The sequence below is a fragment of the Phytophthora cinnamomi genome, assembly GCF_018691715.1.
Source record: "Phytophthora cinnamomi strain GKB4 chromosome Unknown Contig53, whole genome shotgun sequence".
NCBI classification, from domain to species: domain Eukaryota; phylum Oomycota; class Peronosporomycetes; order Peronosporales; family Peronosporaceae; genus Phytophthora; species Phytophthora cinnamomi.
Window position 1 is genome coordinate 2,098,504 of NW_027150986.1, and position 14,868 is coordinate 2,113,371.

Consider the following 14,868-nt stretch of genomic DNA (forward strand, 5'->3'; position numbering starts at 1 on the left):
CCCCCGCTGTACATTTTGCCAGACAAAAATGTCAGGAGAACCGCTCTCGACGGGTGTAACATCGAAAATTTTGGCATTCATACTGTTGAGTGGAGCTGCGATTCCTCGCAGTGGGGCAGCCGGCAGAAGAGCCGGTTTGCTGGTTATAGAGCAGAAAAGGCAAGTGAGAGGCAAAGCCTCGAACACCTGTCTTATCTGTTAGCAAGTTGTAGGGGAGTTCAGCTTTGAACTCTTATCTATGAACATAAGGCAGAGAGAGAGCCTGCCAACCAACTGTTAGTGCGATGAGGATATGAAGTAAAGGAAGCGGAGCAGCCCGAGGACGAGCTCACTTCCTCTTTTGCTTCAGACTGAGCACGTTTTGAGAATAAACATAGGACTAGAGGAATAAAGGAAAATAAATTACTGTGAGCTTTAACCAGTAGTTTAAGAGTTCATTCAAACACATACTGCATCTCCACCGTGCAACCCGGAACTCGCACGCGCCACGCGAAGGAAATTGTCACCTGGCGAAAACGATCGCGAAATACTTGAACGGAACCAAGGATTACAAACTGGTCATGTGCGGCGACAGAGCATCAATGGGCAAGGCCACTTTTCTAGTGGAGGCGTGCCGCGACGCCGATTACGCCTCACACAAGAGCGATCGGAAGTCGGTCAGCGGTGGAGTGTTGATGGTCGCTGGCATCATCGTGGGTCAGCTCTGCTTTTTCTTTTTGCAAAGCTAAGTGGCGGTATCGACAATGTAAATTGAGGTTCTTGCAGCGTCGCAGACAATGGCTGAAGTACTCGGTACCATTGAGCTGCTGAAGGAGATCGGCATTATGCCGTACACATCATCCGTGTTGAATGTCGACAACCAGGCAGCGATCGCACAGATCGAGGGTGAGGGCATATCCGGGCGCGCCAAGTATATCGACGTACGGTACAAGTTTATCAAGCATTTAGTCAAAAAGGAAGTGTTCAAGATCGAATACTGTGAGTCCGAGGAAATGCGGACGGGCATCCTCACCAAGGTCCCCCTGCGCCTTGTCTCTGCGCGATGCGCGGACTTGTGACGCTCAAGGCTTGGCAGGAAGGAGTGCTGACACGAGCAGATGAGTCGCATGATGAGAGGCGCGGTTGAAGATGCGCTTGGGACGGACCAATTAGGAAGCGAACCAGGAAGGTAGTTTGGAAACTGCATTGTGATTGCATATGGATTGGGTGGCTTGCCATGCTCATAGGAATGCATCAGTTTTACATCTCCGACCTCGATATCGAGCACTATTCAACAGTAGGTGATTGTTATTGCTCTCCGCCTAGAAGTAGACAAATCGAAATTCGAGCTTGAGAGCCGTGAATTGTGACAGCTAAAGGGTTGAATTTTCAGCGGATCGATTGGATTTGAACCGGTCAGGGATCAGACTATATTCGGTTATATATCCTATATATATTCTGACCAGACGAACAGATAAAAAATACATCATAATTGATCCGGAAATATACACTCAAACGGAATTTAAATTTATCTTATAGCTAGTCTATTTCGTAGTTTGTTACAACCAACATTTGGTACAGCTGTTATGGTTTGTAACAACCAATTTTATGGTCCAGATGATTCTGATATACGTTAGCTCGTAACAAACAATTGTGCTTCAATCCGCTACCTTCTGTCGTGCGGTCCACACATTCTGTGCCGCTAATAACAGGCAATCGACAACAGTTATGTTTCTCATAACCGTATGTAAGCGTACTTGTACTGCAAAGTTGGAATGGGGCTAGTCTTAAAGTGGATCATTTCCAATTTTTCTGTGGTTGTCAACAACTATGGCCTTTTTATAGGCGCAATAGACAAGTACATGAACAGTAGTGAAACTATTTGGAACTGCGCCCTCGAAGCCGTAAGCCCGTTCCGGACCATCGTCCAGCGGAAAGGCTTTCAGCTGATCAAGTACTACGCTTCTGACCTCAAGACGACGTACCGGCGCAGCTACTATCGTCGTGGATGCCAGGTCAAGATCGACGTCATGACGGACGGAACCGTGAACGAAAAACGGTTTCCGCACAGGTGCGACTCAACGCGGAGAGAGCTCAGTCTAGTTAAGATCATCGTGATCTCTGATGGATCATTGGACCGTGAGACGTTGTCGACTACGCGAACAACGATGCCCGGAGATATGAGTCAGCAAATGGTCTACGAGACGGATGAGCTGGTGCTTTCCCAAGTTTCGACACCTGCGTCACAGATTTGGAAGCTAATCCAGTAACATTTCACTGTCGGAACAGTGACACGTGGTTGTCGCGGGAGCAAGTGATAAGCAGGATGTACCACACTCGTTTTTTTATTTACTTTTTTTGGGGGTCTATTTACGGACAAGTTGAAGTGCCTACGCTATCCTTTCATGCGAGGAATCAAGGTTTTTCCATTCAACTTTAACGAGGCGATGGGGCCTCGAGTTGGGCCACTCTACTTTGATTCAGCTGCTCGCCTACGTAGACGTGTCCTTGTTTCTGGATGGACCTTTCTACTGTGTACCCTCGCCCTTCTACCAGCGTGTGGTGTTGATGGTGCCAGAACGGGGCTCACGATACGGTGTTCAAGTACGTACAACGCACTGGGCAGAGGGTACTTGCGCTTGTAGGTCGACGGCCGGTCGGTAATTTCAGGTAGGCTCTCCGTGTTGCGGCGGTTGGGTACGTCTTCGGTGCCGGTTAATTCGCCCTAACTGACGTCCTAAACTGTTCTATTCGTCCTAAACTTCAAATATTATCTAGATATAAATCGTCCAAAACACGCGTTTTCAATTACGTCCTACTGGTTGTCCTAAACTCGGTTAGGACACTGTTTACTGCTACATATGGCTACATTAGGACATTTATGAATTTAGGACAACCCAGGGAACTATAGTCAAACACTTACTACTACTTCTATCTTTAGGGTAGTAAGACATTTAGGACAACCCGGGGAATTAAAATAAAACACTACTACTTTCTTTCATTAGGACATTAGGATAATATGACAGTTCGGCCAGACAGTACTATTACTACACTGTTACTATAGCATACAACTTACATTTGGACAATCGTCAGAATATTAAAAAGCGTCACCCCTTAAGCGGCAGGACACTCGCGCGTTGGCTCTCGCCTGCGAACTTCGCGATGGGGGGCCTCTCTCGCTTCACTCGGGGAGCGCCGCTACTCCACCCCCTTACGCAAAGTCGTCGACTCGACCAGGTGCGCTGTCTAGGAAAACAAATATCGGGTTGCAGCGCTCGCTACGCTCGCTCGCACAGACACGCCTCCGCCTAATCGGCGGGTGATGGAAACTGGTGAATGCACTGTGTGAGGCTTGCGCTCGCATCCGCTCGCCTTTGCCCGAAGCATGTCTGAATGCTCAAATACTTTACTGCGACAAGTGCAAGATTCAACATAAAACAATGTAGTTGTCCTAATTCTGGACTGTGTAGTCCTAAACAATTCAGTTTAGTGACCGATAGTGACCTTAAATTACGGGCGATTTTAGGACAAATAGGACGTTTAGGACACCAGTTAGGACGTGTTATCTTCTACCACGTCCTCATGCAATATGTTCTCGTAAAGTGATGTAGTAGTGAGCTTGACCCTCAATCATATCCACGAAGGTCGTCAAATTAGAACGCCGGTTCGAAAAATCGTCGTTCACCCCCCCTCCCCTCTTGCAGAGCTCGAGAGGGTTGTTCATTCGGTTGACCAGTCTTCGGTTCACGCAGCGGACATTTCAGAGGCTCGGCGAGGACATCTGCATTCCTGCGCGTCGAACGTAGGCCCAAAAAGCTGTCCATTTCTCTTTACTGTACTCGATTCCTCTGAACGAAAGGGATCCCCGAATCAGGGACTTGTCGTGGTTGATGCATTGTGGATCAATCCGGTCGTGCGGCAGGACCGTGAACACGTCAAGCATTCCACGGCACATAGCTGTCGCAATCTTTCCAGTCGAGGTGTGGAGGTTCTGCATGCGCCTGCGCACCGCTTGCTTAAAGTGGAAGAGGCAACCGACTATTGTGCTCTCAGGAAATTGGTCGCGCACCCAGTTGACAAGCGACCGCTTGAAGTCACAAGTGACTGTCCCAGGACGCCGGTGGACACCTGCAGACAATCAACGAAATGCCAGTAGCTCCACTCTGTGTTGCCAGTCGACAAATAGGTCATGCGTAGCGCCTAAACGACTGCGAATTTGCCTGTTTTAACCCTTTCGCGAGCACTTATGATTTGTATAGTATACAAAGTCAAGTTATATCAAATTGGTTGGGGGCAAAATGCTCCGATCGAGTACTTTCGTTTAAGTACGCTGGTGACTCTTCAAAATGGATGGGGGCATTGTGCCCCCATCCACTGAACCACGGTACTTCTGAGATCGAGCATCGATTGGCCAAAACGAATCCTGCTTTGCTGGAATCCTATCCGAAAGATTGATGCTGGCAATCTATTGGGCAGAACCGTCGCTGACACTGACATGATGGACTGGGAGCCTGGTATCTTACGCGATATCTTTCATGAGGTAAGGAGCAGCTGGGGTTGATTGCTAAGGAGTCTGCTTGCTGCTTTTAATGCCCCCTTATATATGTTATGATTATATTTGAGAAGCCTTACAATACTGCTGGACGACGGCTTGACTCGTCAAGTTGAACCTGAGTTCTGCCAGTCCGAATCTTTTCCTCTTCCAGTAAAGATGCCTCGAGGCAAGCGCGGCTCGAGTCTCAGCCTAGGTGGCACTGGCAAGCGGCAGCGAACGTCACCACGCTCAGTGGAAACAAGCCGTACGGCTACGTCGCGAGGTAGATATCTGTACGTATCATCCTTATCCTCCATGCGGCTAAGCGGAAATGTCGTCTATTGCGGAGGATAGCGTTTTCTTCAAAGAGTTATGGCGCGCTCTCCGACGCGACGGGTGATTTCACAAGCCACCACCTCTCCGAAGCCTGGATGGGCGATACCGCTATGTTAAGCCGGGCGGTAATCCCAACGGCGAAGAAGGAACTGACTATTTTCTTGGTGGACATGCCTTGCTTATCTACTATCGTCAACAAAGTAACCAATTAGTCGAATGCACTGGAGACACTGTACGGATAAGAGCAACGGCTGTCAGTGCGGTCGATGTCGATGTTGATTCCACTACTGACCGTAGTGTTGGTGAAGGTGTGCCTAATGGCGCTACCCTTCGTGGTGATGGCGGCAAGTCTACTATGTCGGGTGGCGGTTGCGCTACCAGAGCTAAGTTAGGTCAAGGCGAACGAAAACCCGGTGTTCCATGTGCCAAATCGGTTGGAGGTGGTACACGTTTTGGCACTGATCTAGGTAGGTATGGTCAAGCACCACCGGTACGAATTACCGACAGAGAACGCAATGGCGCCGCTAGCGATGCAAATCTGTGTGATAATGAAGAATATCCCGCTCGTCCAAGCAGCAGTAGCGCAAGTGGCGGCGCTCGTAGCCCTATGCGTGGAGCCCGTTGCGGTACCGGCGGAGCGCGGAACGGAGAAAGAGGGCTACGGATAGCATCGGTAGCACGCACTGCGCATAGTGCTCGGCGGTGTAGCAGCGTACCCGGAAATGGTGGAGCTCCCACCGTCTCAAGTGGCAACTGTGCTGGTGGAGGACGTACCCATAACGTCCTAGATTCGCTTAGAAGAGAAGGTGAGTTAGCTGGACCAAGTGGTGGTGCAGCAAGCAGCACAGATAGGCGTGGTGATGGAAAAGGATCTGCAATTCCAAGCGGTAACCAAACATCTGGCGGCTCTCGCCGTGGAGCACGTAGCGGTGCTGGGGGAGCGCAGAATGGAGGCAGAGGGCCGAAGAAAGCGTCGTCGCACGAACCGCGGGTGGCGATCAGCGGTTCAGCGGCGTACCTGGCAAAGTGCCCGCCGTGTCGAGCGGCGGTAGTACTGGAGGTGGCGAACGCAGCAGTGCTGGATTTCAATGGAGCTAGAAGAGTGTCGGGCGAGCCAAGTGGTAGCGGAGCAAGTGCTGATACTTGTAGTGATGTTGGTGGTGATGCTGATGATCGCCTGGATGAGCCTGGCGTTGATTGGGATGGCTGTAGGCCTATGTGTGGAGATAACGCAGTGGCACGAACCCTAGATAGCGTGACAAGTACCATGTATAAAGGGCGCAGTGATATTGGCGCTGGAGCTGTAACTAGCATCAATCGCACTAGCGTTAATATCGCGTTGGATAGGCCGGCACCGCTAACGGACAGACCTGAGGTGTACATGAACTGTTTAGTCGCCTACTCGCCTCTCAAAGAAAAATGGATGATGACAAAAAAGCTTGCTCCGTTATTTAGGCAAGCGGGCGCAGCTTACGTATTGGGGCGTATTTGTAAACGGAACATTGAGAAAAAAGTTGTAGATTACGAGGTCCGCTGGATAGACGGCTTGTTTCAGCAGCACACTCATAAACTGTCAATTGGGGTTCCTCAGCGTGGCCTTGAGAACTATCGTTCGCTTACAAGGACGACATCAAAACCTGGCTGGACAGCGCTAACTACTGGTTCTGAAGGTGAAGAGCAACCGGCGGACGCTAATCAGAAGATCTGGTAGAGGTAAAAGGTGGAGATATCGTTGAGTTCGACCCCGATCAACCGCTTCCTACTACGCTGGCTGAGGTTGATACCGTGAAGAGTATGAAGTTCGACCCAAGACTTGACATGGAAGCACCTACGGATTTATACGCTCACAGCGATGGGTCAGCAACGACGCGGGTGCGCCCCGAAAGTGTTCATTTTTTCACGCACTCAGCCTCATCTAGTTTTTTGGCGTATGCCCCAGTTTACTTGTGGCAGCAGGTCACAAATGAAATCAATGTTTATGCGGTTGTGAAGAACGTTTATTTAGTTCATCGTGTGACGCTTCCTGAACTGATGAAGTTTGTTGGGATTCTATTTTTATTACGATCAATGACAAAGGCGAATACGCCAACTATTGGGGGCCTCAGCCTGAAGATTCAATTCTCGGAAATCAAACCTCATCTGGCCTCGAGAACATCATGCCTCTAAGACGCTTCAAAATGATTCGCACGTGCTTCTGCTTTCGAGCGTCTTCACCCGACGCTGACCGTGACCCTGCTGCAAGAATCCGTCCACTACTCAATTTACTCAAATGCACAGGGGGCGTTATGTCGACGTCGGTCGTGATGTTGCTCTGGACGGGTCCAGCATTGCATGCGGATCGCGGTACGGCCGACATGCTATCGTCTTTAACCCGATGAAACCTACGGGTAAATATCATTTTCGACTATACATGTTGTGTTGCGCAACAACGTGGATTGCTTTGAATTTTCGCTTTCACTGCAACAGCGATATTACAGATAGAATGGATGGAGTCGCACCAACAGAAACAGCTCTATTACTTCGACAGGAATGGGAGGAAGCTCAGGTGTCTTCTATTCGCAAACTGGTTCTTGAAGTAGCGAGACCTATATATGGATCAAATCGTATTCTAAACATGGATAGCTACTACACATCGGTCCAGATTCTGCAGGCATTGCGTCTCAAACGGTTGTATGCACGCGGTACTGTTAGAAGTACAAGTAAGCATTTTCCTAAGCATACTATTTTGGATAGCAGAACTGCTTTTCGTGGCGATTTTCGCCAGGGCGATTTGGCAGACCATTGTATTGTACCCGCTTTGGTGCGATGGTAGCACTGTGCAGATGGTGATGAATCAACAATTGATAGAGTTGAACATCTAGTTGGAGGATCTATTCAAACGTATCCAGCACCAGCATGCGTGAAGAATTACAACAAGTACATGCAGGTTGTGGATAGGCTGGACCAGATACGAGTCCGGTTTCGTTAGCGGACGGACATTCTTCAAAAAATGGCATAAAAAGTTGGCGTTGGCCTTGCTCGATATAGTGCGATCGAATGCATACTTGACACGTCGCATGGTGATAGATACATCAAAACAAAGGGACCCGCATCGAGTCTTTATGATTGAGCTAGCGTCTGAATTGATATCAGGAAAGTGGATAGATGCACCTAGTGATGATACTATGGCATTTGAAACATAAGGGGTAACCAACAATGACTAGCCAAGTGAAGGTCGGCAGGAGATATTTGTTTCACAGAAAATGGGAGCCTGCAGAAGACGTGCACAGCAGTTTCGTCCTTACAAATTCTTTAAGACAGTAATCGGAAGCGCAGAGGCTGTGTGATTTGCCGATGGGAGGATAGATGGCCAACCGAGAAAACAGATTCCTGCGGCAACCACAATGTGTGCCTTTGTCGCGGGGTTTATACCTATGACCCAAAAACCTACATGTGCCCGGACACCGAGCTTACTTGCTGGGAGAAGTACCACAAATACTACTTCCAGAACAAACTCTTTTCAATGAAAGAAAATATTTGCAAGCTAGCCGACCTGTAAAAAGTCAAAGCTGCCTACAACAAGCGAACGCGTGCGTACTGACAGTGTATCACGGCGTGATATGAGCCCGCGCAAGTTGCTAGGTCCCTTGAAGCCGTGTTTGATTTGAATTAATCATTTGCTTCAAACATTGATGTGTGAATTTACTCTTATTAGTTTCACCGTATAGCTACAGCTATCACTTCTCTTATGCTTCGCTCCTATTTTTATTGCTCTCGCAAAAGATTACATCGGATGGTGGGGGTACGTGGGATGGTAGAGGAGGGAGACGATAGAGGTGCGTATATAAATCGCAATGTCATGAAAAAAGTCGTTATTGCCAGATCATGTCAAATATTGATGTGTTAGTTATTATCAGAATAGTATTGTTGACTATAATCGCGCATTTTGAGTTCAAGTGTGGCTACCTCACGTGATAGACCTGCTGTCAGAGCCTGCACCAGCACCAAAATTTTTGAAGTGCTTGGTCATCAAGTTCTCCAAAACTGTATCTCGTAGAGAACCGCGTCTTGCTTGTATATCTCCAGTGCTATTCGGTGCGTCGTGGGTAGCTGGTGCTCCTGTTGCAGCAGACTGGGCGAGCTGGTGTTGCTGGAATTTAGCGCGCAACACCAGTGTTGTGCGCGCTGCTGCAGGCGTCACTTCCACGCAGGTGCCAGACGGGTTGTGCTCCGCAAAATTAATCACCGTGGGGGTGCTCCGCGCCAGGATGAACAGCGACCGCGCTCTGCTATTGCGCATGTTCAGCAGCCGGTTCAGATCGTTGGGGCGGGATGATCGTCATGCGGTTGTCGAGCTGGTTGTTCTTTAGTCCGACGCATTGACAGCGGAGCCACGGCGGGGCCGCGTGGCCAGTGGTCGCAAACGTGCCTCGTGCATGGCCTCCGGCTCGTGCATGGTCAGCGGCTTGACCAGGTTGTGGCGGACGTCGGCCGGCTCCTTCCGTTGCACAGTAGGAGGTCGGTCGGTATCATCGGTAGCAGGTTAAGCAGCAGCGACGCAGGAGCAGCACCGAGCACGACGTGCAGGTCGGTAGACATCGAGCGTATAGGGAGGCAAAATCGCTACCCATCGGGATAGGGTCGTGGAGCTTAGGTTCTTGCCAGCAAAGCCGGGCGGTCGGGCGACATTGTTGCGAGCGTTGTTGTCGATGCCATTGGGTTGTGTGGAAGCCGGCATATTGGAGAATGAAAGCGGCCTGCCACGTTTCCATACTCGCACGTGAGATGTCTGTGGGGTAGCGTTAGTGGCTGCAATCTTTGCAGTGACCAATCGCATGCGTCGAGCCACTGTTCTTGTTGTAGGATTGGCGGAATGCTTCGAAACCGAACCCAGAGGAAAAAACCTCGCGGCGATTTACCCCAACTTCAACGTTCGAATTGGCGCCAAGTTGTGTGCACCATCAGCAGCATGGAATGATGCAGCCTGCTATGGTGTGATCTATCTGTTTCACTTTTCCTGTCTAAATTTAGAAATTGTTCCCTTTTATTTAGATCTACTAAGGCCCCACGACTAATATGACCGCTCACTACTCGATTGCAAGCACGCATCTTAGATTCTGTGATCGATTTCAAGCTACACTACAGTGGCAAGGCCAGCGCTCTTGCCGGCTTACCCCCTGCGCTGTCACCAAACCTCCATAACCTCCAACGCACCATGTTCATAAACGACTGCAGCGATACTACTTATTGCAGCGTGTGGCCATAAAGATGACCGCAATTCCCATGGCAGTGTACTCATTTGGGGCTACCACCTTCTCACCACCGGTATTACCAATGGTCACACCCCCTCCCCCCTCCGTCGCTGCCTTGCTATCTGCTCTCTTTGCATTCACACTACATGCGTGTACTCAGACGTGGTTCCCAGCAGTAGTGTCGCTACTAGTAACCGCTACGAATACGGCAAAATGTAAGTGTACTCACTTAGGAGTCAGGAAGGGTGTGTGGACACACACATGTGATGGCGCTCCACGCCCATGTGTAGTGCGAAACATAGCATTATATCCACTGTATCAATGATTAAATACGAGTGTGCGCTTCTTCCAGTCTATCACCGGATCATGCCGTGCAAGCCACGGCATGCCCATTACCACGTCGAACTTATCGTCCAGGTCCAGGACGATAAAGTGTTCGACAAACACTCGTTGTTTGTACGAGAAGCGCACGTTCACGATGCGCTTCTCGGTCTTCACGATGGCACCTGTTGCCAGTCGTACCTCCAGAAGACTTCGAGGTACATCTACCTCCTCGAAGTCAAGTCTCGGCAGGCTTCGTAGTCGAACAAAGTTGCTCGACGCGCCTGAATCTACCAAGGCTCGAAGAGAGTCACTCGCTCTCTTCGAGTAAACCTTCAAGATGACTAGGTTCGGCCTGTCATCTTGTTTCTTGCAGTGAGAGCTGGTCTCACTGGGGGCTGCAGTCCTCAGTGTCGCGTGCCCGATGTCGGCACGCGCGACTGCATTACCAGTAGGGCGCCCCGCGCCTACTGGATGTTCGCATTTTTTGTTGGTCCGCGGCGATGCCTAGCATCGCCACGACGGCCACCTCCAGGGGGCATGGGAGCTGTTCACTCCCGTGCAAAGTGACCGATCCTTCCGCAACGGAAGCATCGCACGTTACCTCCCTGCTGCTGGTAACCAGCAGTTGTTGCATTCGAGAGGTCCATTGGTTCTGGACCTCCCGGCCTCGCTACCGGGCGCGGTTGCGGCCTCGGCACGTTCACATGCAGTTCAGCCTGCCGCAGGCTAAACGCTTCTGCATGGCAAGGGTGATTGCAGCTTCGAGAGTACTCGGGTACTCTCGGAAGAGATAGGTCTTCACAGGCCCATCTCTAAGTCCTTTCATGAACGTGACGACCTTGGTCGCCTCGTCAATCGGGATAGTCACGATATTTGATACCAAATATCGTGCGCGCTGCGCGTAAGCATGGACGTCATGCTTACCCTGCTGAAGGTCGAGGAACTCCGCCCTCGACCGGAACTCGTTTTGCGGGGGCTCAAACGCTTGTTTGAGCTCCTCTTTGAACACTTCGTACGTGCTGAAGCACGTAGGATCGGAGAGTCGGCGTCCATACGCCCAACTCCTTGCGCGTCCGCCAAGGCAGGACATGGCGAACGCGACCTTCGACAGCGGGTCGACGATGCGTCGAGCCGCTATGGCTGTGTCGAGTTCGACAAGCCATCGGAGGAGAGGCTCGCCCTCTCTTCCCACGTAATTGCTTACGCTCAACTTTAATGGTTGAGCACGCGGTGTCGTCCCTGACGACGCCGTCACTGAGGAAGCAGCACCACGCTGCTCCTTCATGATGAACCCCATAGCAACACCATGTTGCTCCATCGGCGATAGCGTACGCAGCATCGTAGCTATCAACGCTTCTCCAATGACTGTTGACAGTCGTTGGAGGGCTTCCCACTCTGGGTCAGATAGGTGGGGGCAGTCTGCGCGTGCAACATGCGTTGCAGGCGTATTGGAGCTCTCCATGGGCACCTCCGTGCTCGTGGGGTTCTCGGCTCCGCGTTCGTACACCGCGTACGAACGTCAAGCAGTCGGTCGTTGGACGGACTAGAAAGTGCTACCAGGTGTAGTGGGTCTAATTTGACTCACTACTTTAGCTTACACGTTGCGCAACGTGTATGAGGAAGCGTAAGTACTTAATAATTACTTAGGTTAATTATATTTGAATACACAAATATAAGTTAAATAAGAAGGGATTCCAAGTGACTTAGATTAGGTAAAATGAGAACTGTATTGCTTGTAAATTGAACTTCCTCTAAAATCTGCTAAAAACTGTTTATCATCTATGAAAGGGTTGACAGCGGCTGGCTGTCAGAGCCCCGCTAATATGCATGTCTCTGATTGGTAGAAAGATGCTGCTTTCTACCAATAGGATCTTTGGGTATGTGTGGACCACTCATTGTGGTGGTCCACTTCAATGTATCCATTGGTGTGTCTTACACCAAGGTGAGGAAGTATCCAAAACGTTTAACAGATAACCTATCTGTTAAATTCACAAGTGGCTTGCAGCCACTTGTACGTGTAACCCCGTTACAGTTGTGGCGGACGTCGGTAGGCTCCTTCCGTTGCACAGTAGGAGGTCGGTCACATAGCATTATATCAACTGCATCAATGATTAAATAAAACTTACTAGTGGTTGCATGACCTCGGTAAGTAACTGTACTAAGTAACTGCACCAAATCGTTTAGCTCAAACACGAAAAATGAATTATTATAGCGAATAATATATCTCACCGAATACACTACCATATAAAATGCGTTTACGTTGGTGACTTTCGCTATTGTTGCGTCACGGTACAATGGCGTCGATATGCAGTCGTGCCAAGCTGAGTTTGGAGCAATTTCTGAATAATCAAGCCTTCGCTGCAGACTAGGTCTCCTGCGATGACCCATCGTACGTTAAGTCAAGGTTTACCTTCTCACCGCGACCTATTACAGCAACGATGCGCGAAACTGAGCTGAGCTCACGTCTGGTGGAAGTCCAAAACGCTCGGCAAGCTGTACAGCGCAGCCTACCGCCTCATGGAGCGGACTCTTTTTACAGTCAGGTTAGCGCGTAGGTTCGTCGACGGCATCGCGTCCTTCAGTACGCTCTTCGCCAGATACGACATCTACACAGTTGCCAGGCCTACCATTCGGTAAGGCAAAGATGTTCTTTGACGGATTCATCTTGTATGTACCCACCGTAGAATCAGACGGTGGACGAATGAAATCCAAACAAGTGGTAATGAGGTTGCGAATGTCAACTTGCACGGAGCTATCACCTAATGATGTATGCTGTCAGCGTACTCTGGTACCAGATACAGCCAGATGAACTCGTGCAAGATCATCGATTTCGAACAAGCATCCGTCGCCAGGACTTCTAGCGATTCGGTAATCGGTTTCATCAGCCGAACGACGACCTTAGCTTCACTCCAAACTTGCCTAACGATGACAATGCGTTCAACTTCGTCCAGCTTCCCCAGGCTCTCACTGTCCTTGTGGTGCATCATGAGCTCTGAGTCAGCCAAAGAAGCCTTCAGGGTTGTTTTGTTGCGAATGACGCTCTTGATGCATTTTTCTTGATCGTACCATCTTGTTGACACTGGAACCGCAAACTCGCATGCCTCCTGTGCTTTTGGTAACTGACGCCGATATTTCGGAACTCGATCATGCAGGAGGTGCCTGCACGCATAAACTTGACAAGTTTACGGCTTTCTTCAGCACGTCGGCAAATAGCTTGAGCTTAAAAATATCCTTTAGCAGTAGATTCATGGAGTGCGCCAAGCACCCGTTGAATACCACATTTGGGTGTTTTGCTCCAATCAGGTGCACAGCCTTTTTCACGTTGGCTGGGTTGTCAGACACGACGGCAGAGACTTTGCCAGCACCAGCCACGTCTTCAACTTCAGCGAAACTCAGATGCCATGTAGTCACCCGTGTGTGCCTTGGAACCCGTAGTACCCGACGACCATGTCGTATATATATATATGGTGCCCAAAGCACGAAATTCACGATGCTCTCACGATTAATATTTGACCACCCATCTGTGATGACCACCAGAAATGTTTGCTTTACGAGCAGCTTGGCCAGGTGGTCCTTCTCAAGCTGATAGGCCTTAACAAACAACGTAGTTGCCAGAGCTTGATGATTTGGGAGCTTCAAAGCCAGAGTCAGGCGCTTAACAATCTTGCGCATATACCCATTCTCGATCGCATGAAACGGGATCCCCGCGATGAAGAAGACTATCGCGATGTCCAAACGAATGCTTTCCTCCTCCGCCTTGATTAGTGAGGTTGAGAGATTCGCGGGTGTAGAGCCACTTTGGCTTGTGCAACGGCTCTTCGACGGCGAAAACAGCCCAGGGGCTGCCTTCCGTTTCTTCTGTGCGTCGTACTCTGCCCATTTGGATTTCATTGCCGCCAGATCCATGGAGCAGACGCGGATTTGATGGTAGAGATGACGGCCAGGCTAGGCGTTCACGATCCACTCGCCGCATTGGTGGCAGGACACGTCGGGATGAGTCTTCGTCGAATTGGGCTTCGGGACGACGACATTAAACTCGCACCAAACTGGGTCATCCTTGCGGCCCATAGGGGTCGTAGCCCAATCAGAGATGGCTTATTTAGATTGTAGGATATTGAGATGTGAAGTTGATGTTTGCGAATCACTCGCTGCCTGCGGGCCAGAAACGTACTGAGGGGTGCTGCGTGCTTGAGACTTGTGAAGCACACGAGTACCTACTATCGATATGGACGTGGCGGAGGATGATGGCTTTGACGCGGATTTACTGCCCGGGGATGCCTTTGAACCTGATGCAGAGCGGGACGTCTATGAGGTCGAAGCAATCCAGGATGTTCGCTGGGGTAAGAGAACCCGGACCTTACGACGTGTGCGAGAACACCTGGTAAAATGGAAAGGTCACTCGGATCCGGAATGGCTTCCCGCCTCCCAGCTTAACAGGGAAGCTCTATTGTACGAGTTCAACAA

The 14,868-nt window shown here is 50.0% G+C and overlaps 1 protein-coding gene across 1 annotated transcript; it reads left to right on the forward strand.

Moving 5' to 3' along the window:
- Positions 1-581: 581 nt before the first annotated feature.
- On the forward strand, positions 582-2,249 carry IUM83_00599 (Retrotransposon protein; the record flags this gene model as incomplete). Its single annotated transcript, XM_067924382.1, has 3 exons — positions 582-696; positions 766-978; positions 1,825-2,249. 3 exons carry the CDS (start codon positions 582-584, stop codon positions 2,247-2,249), a joined length of 753 nt encoding a protein of 250 aa, XP_067789510.1.
- Positions 2,250-14,868: the final 12,619 nt, after the last annotated feature.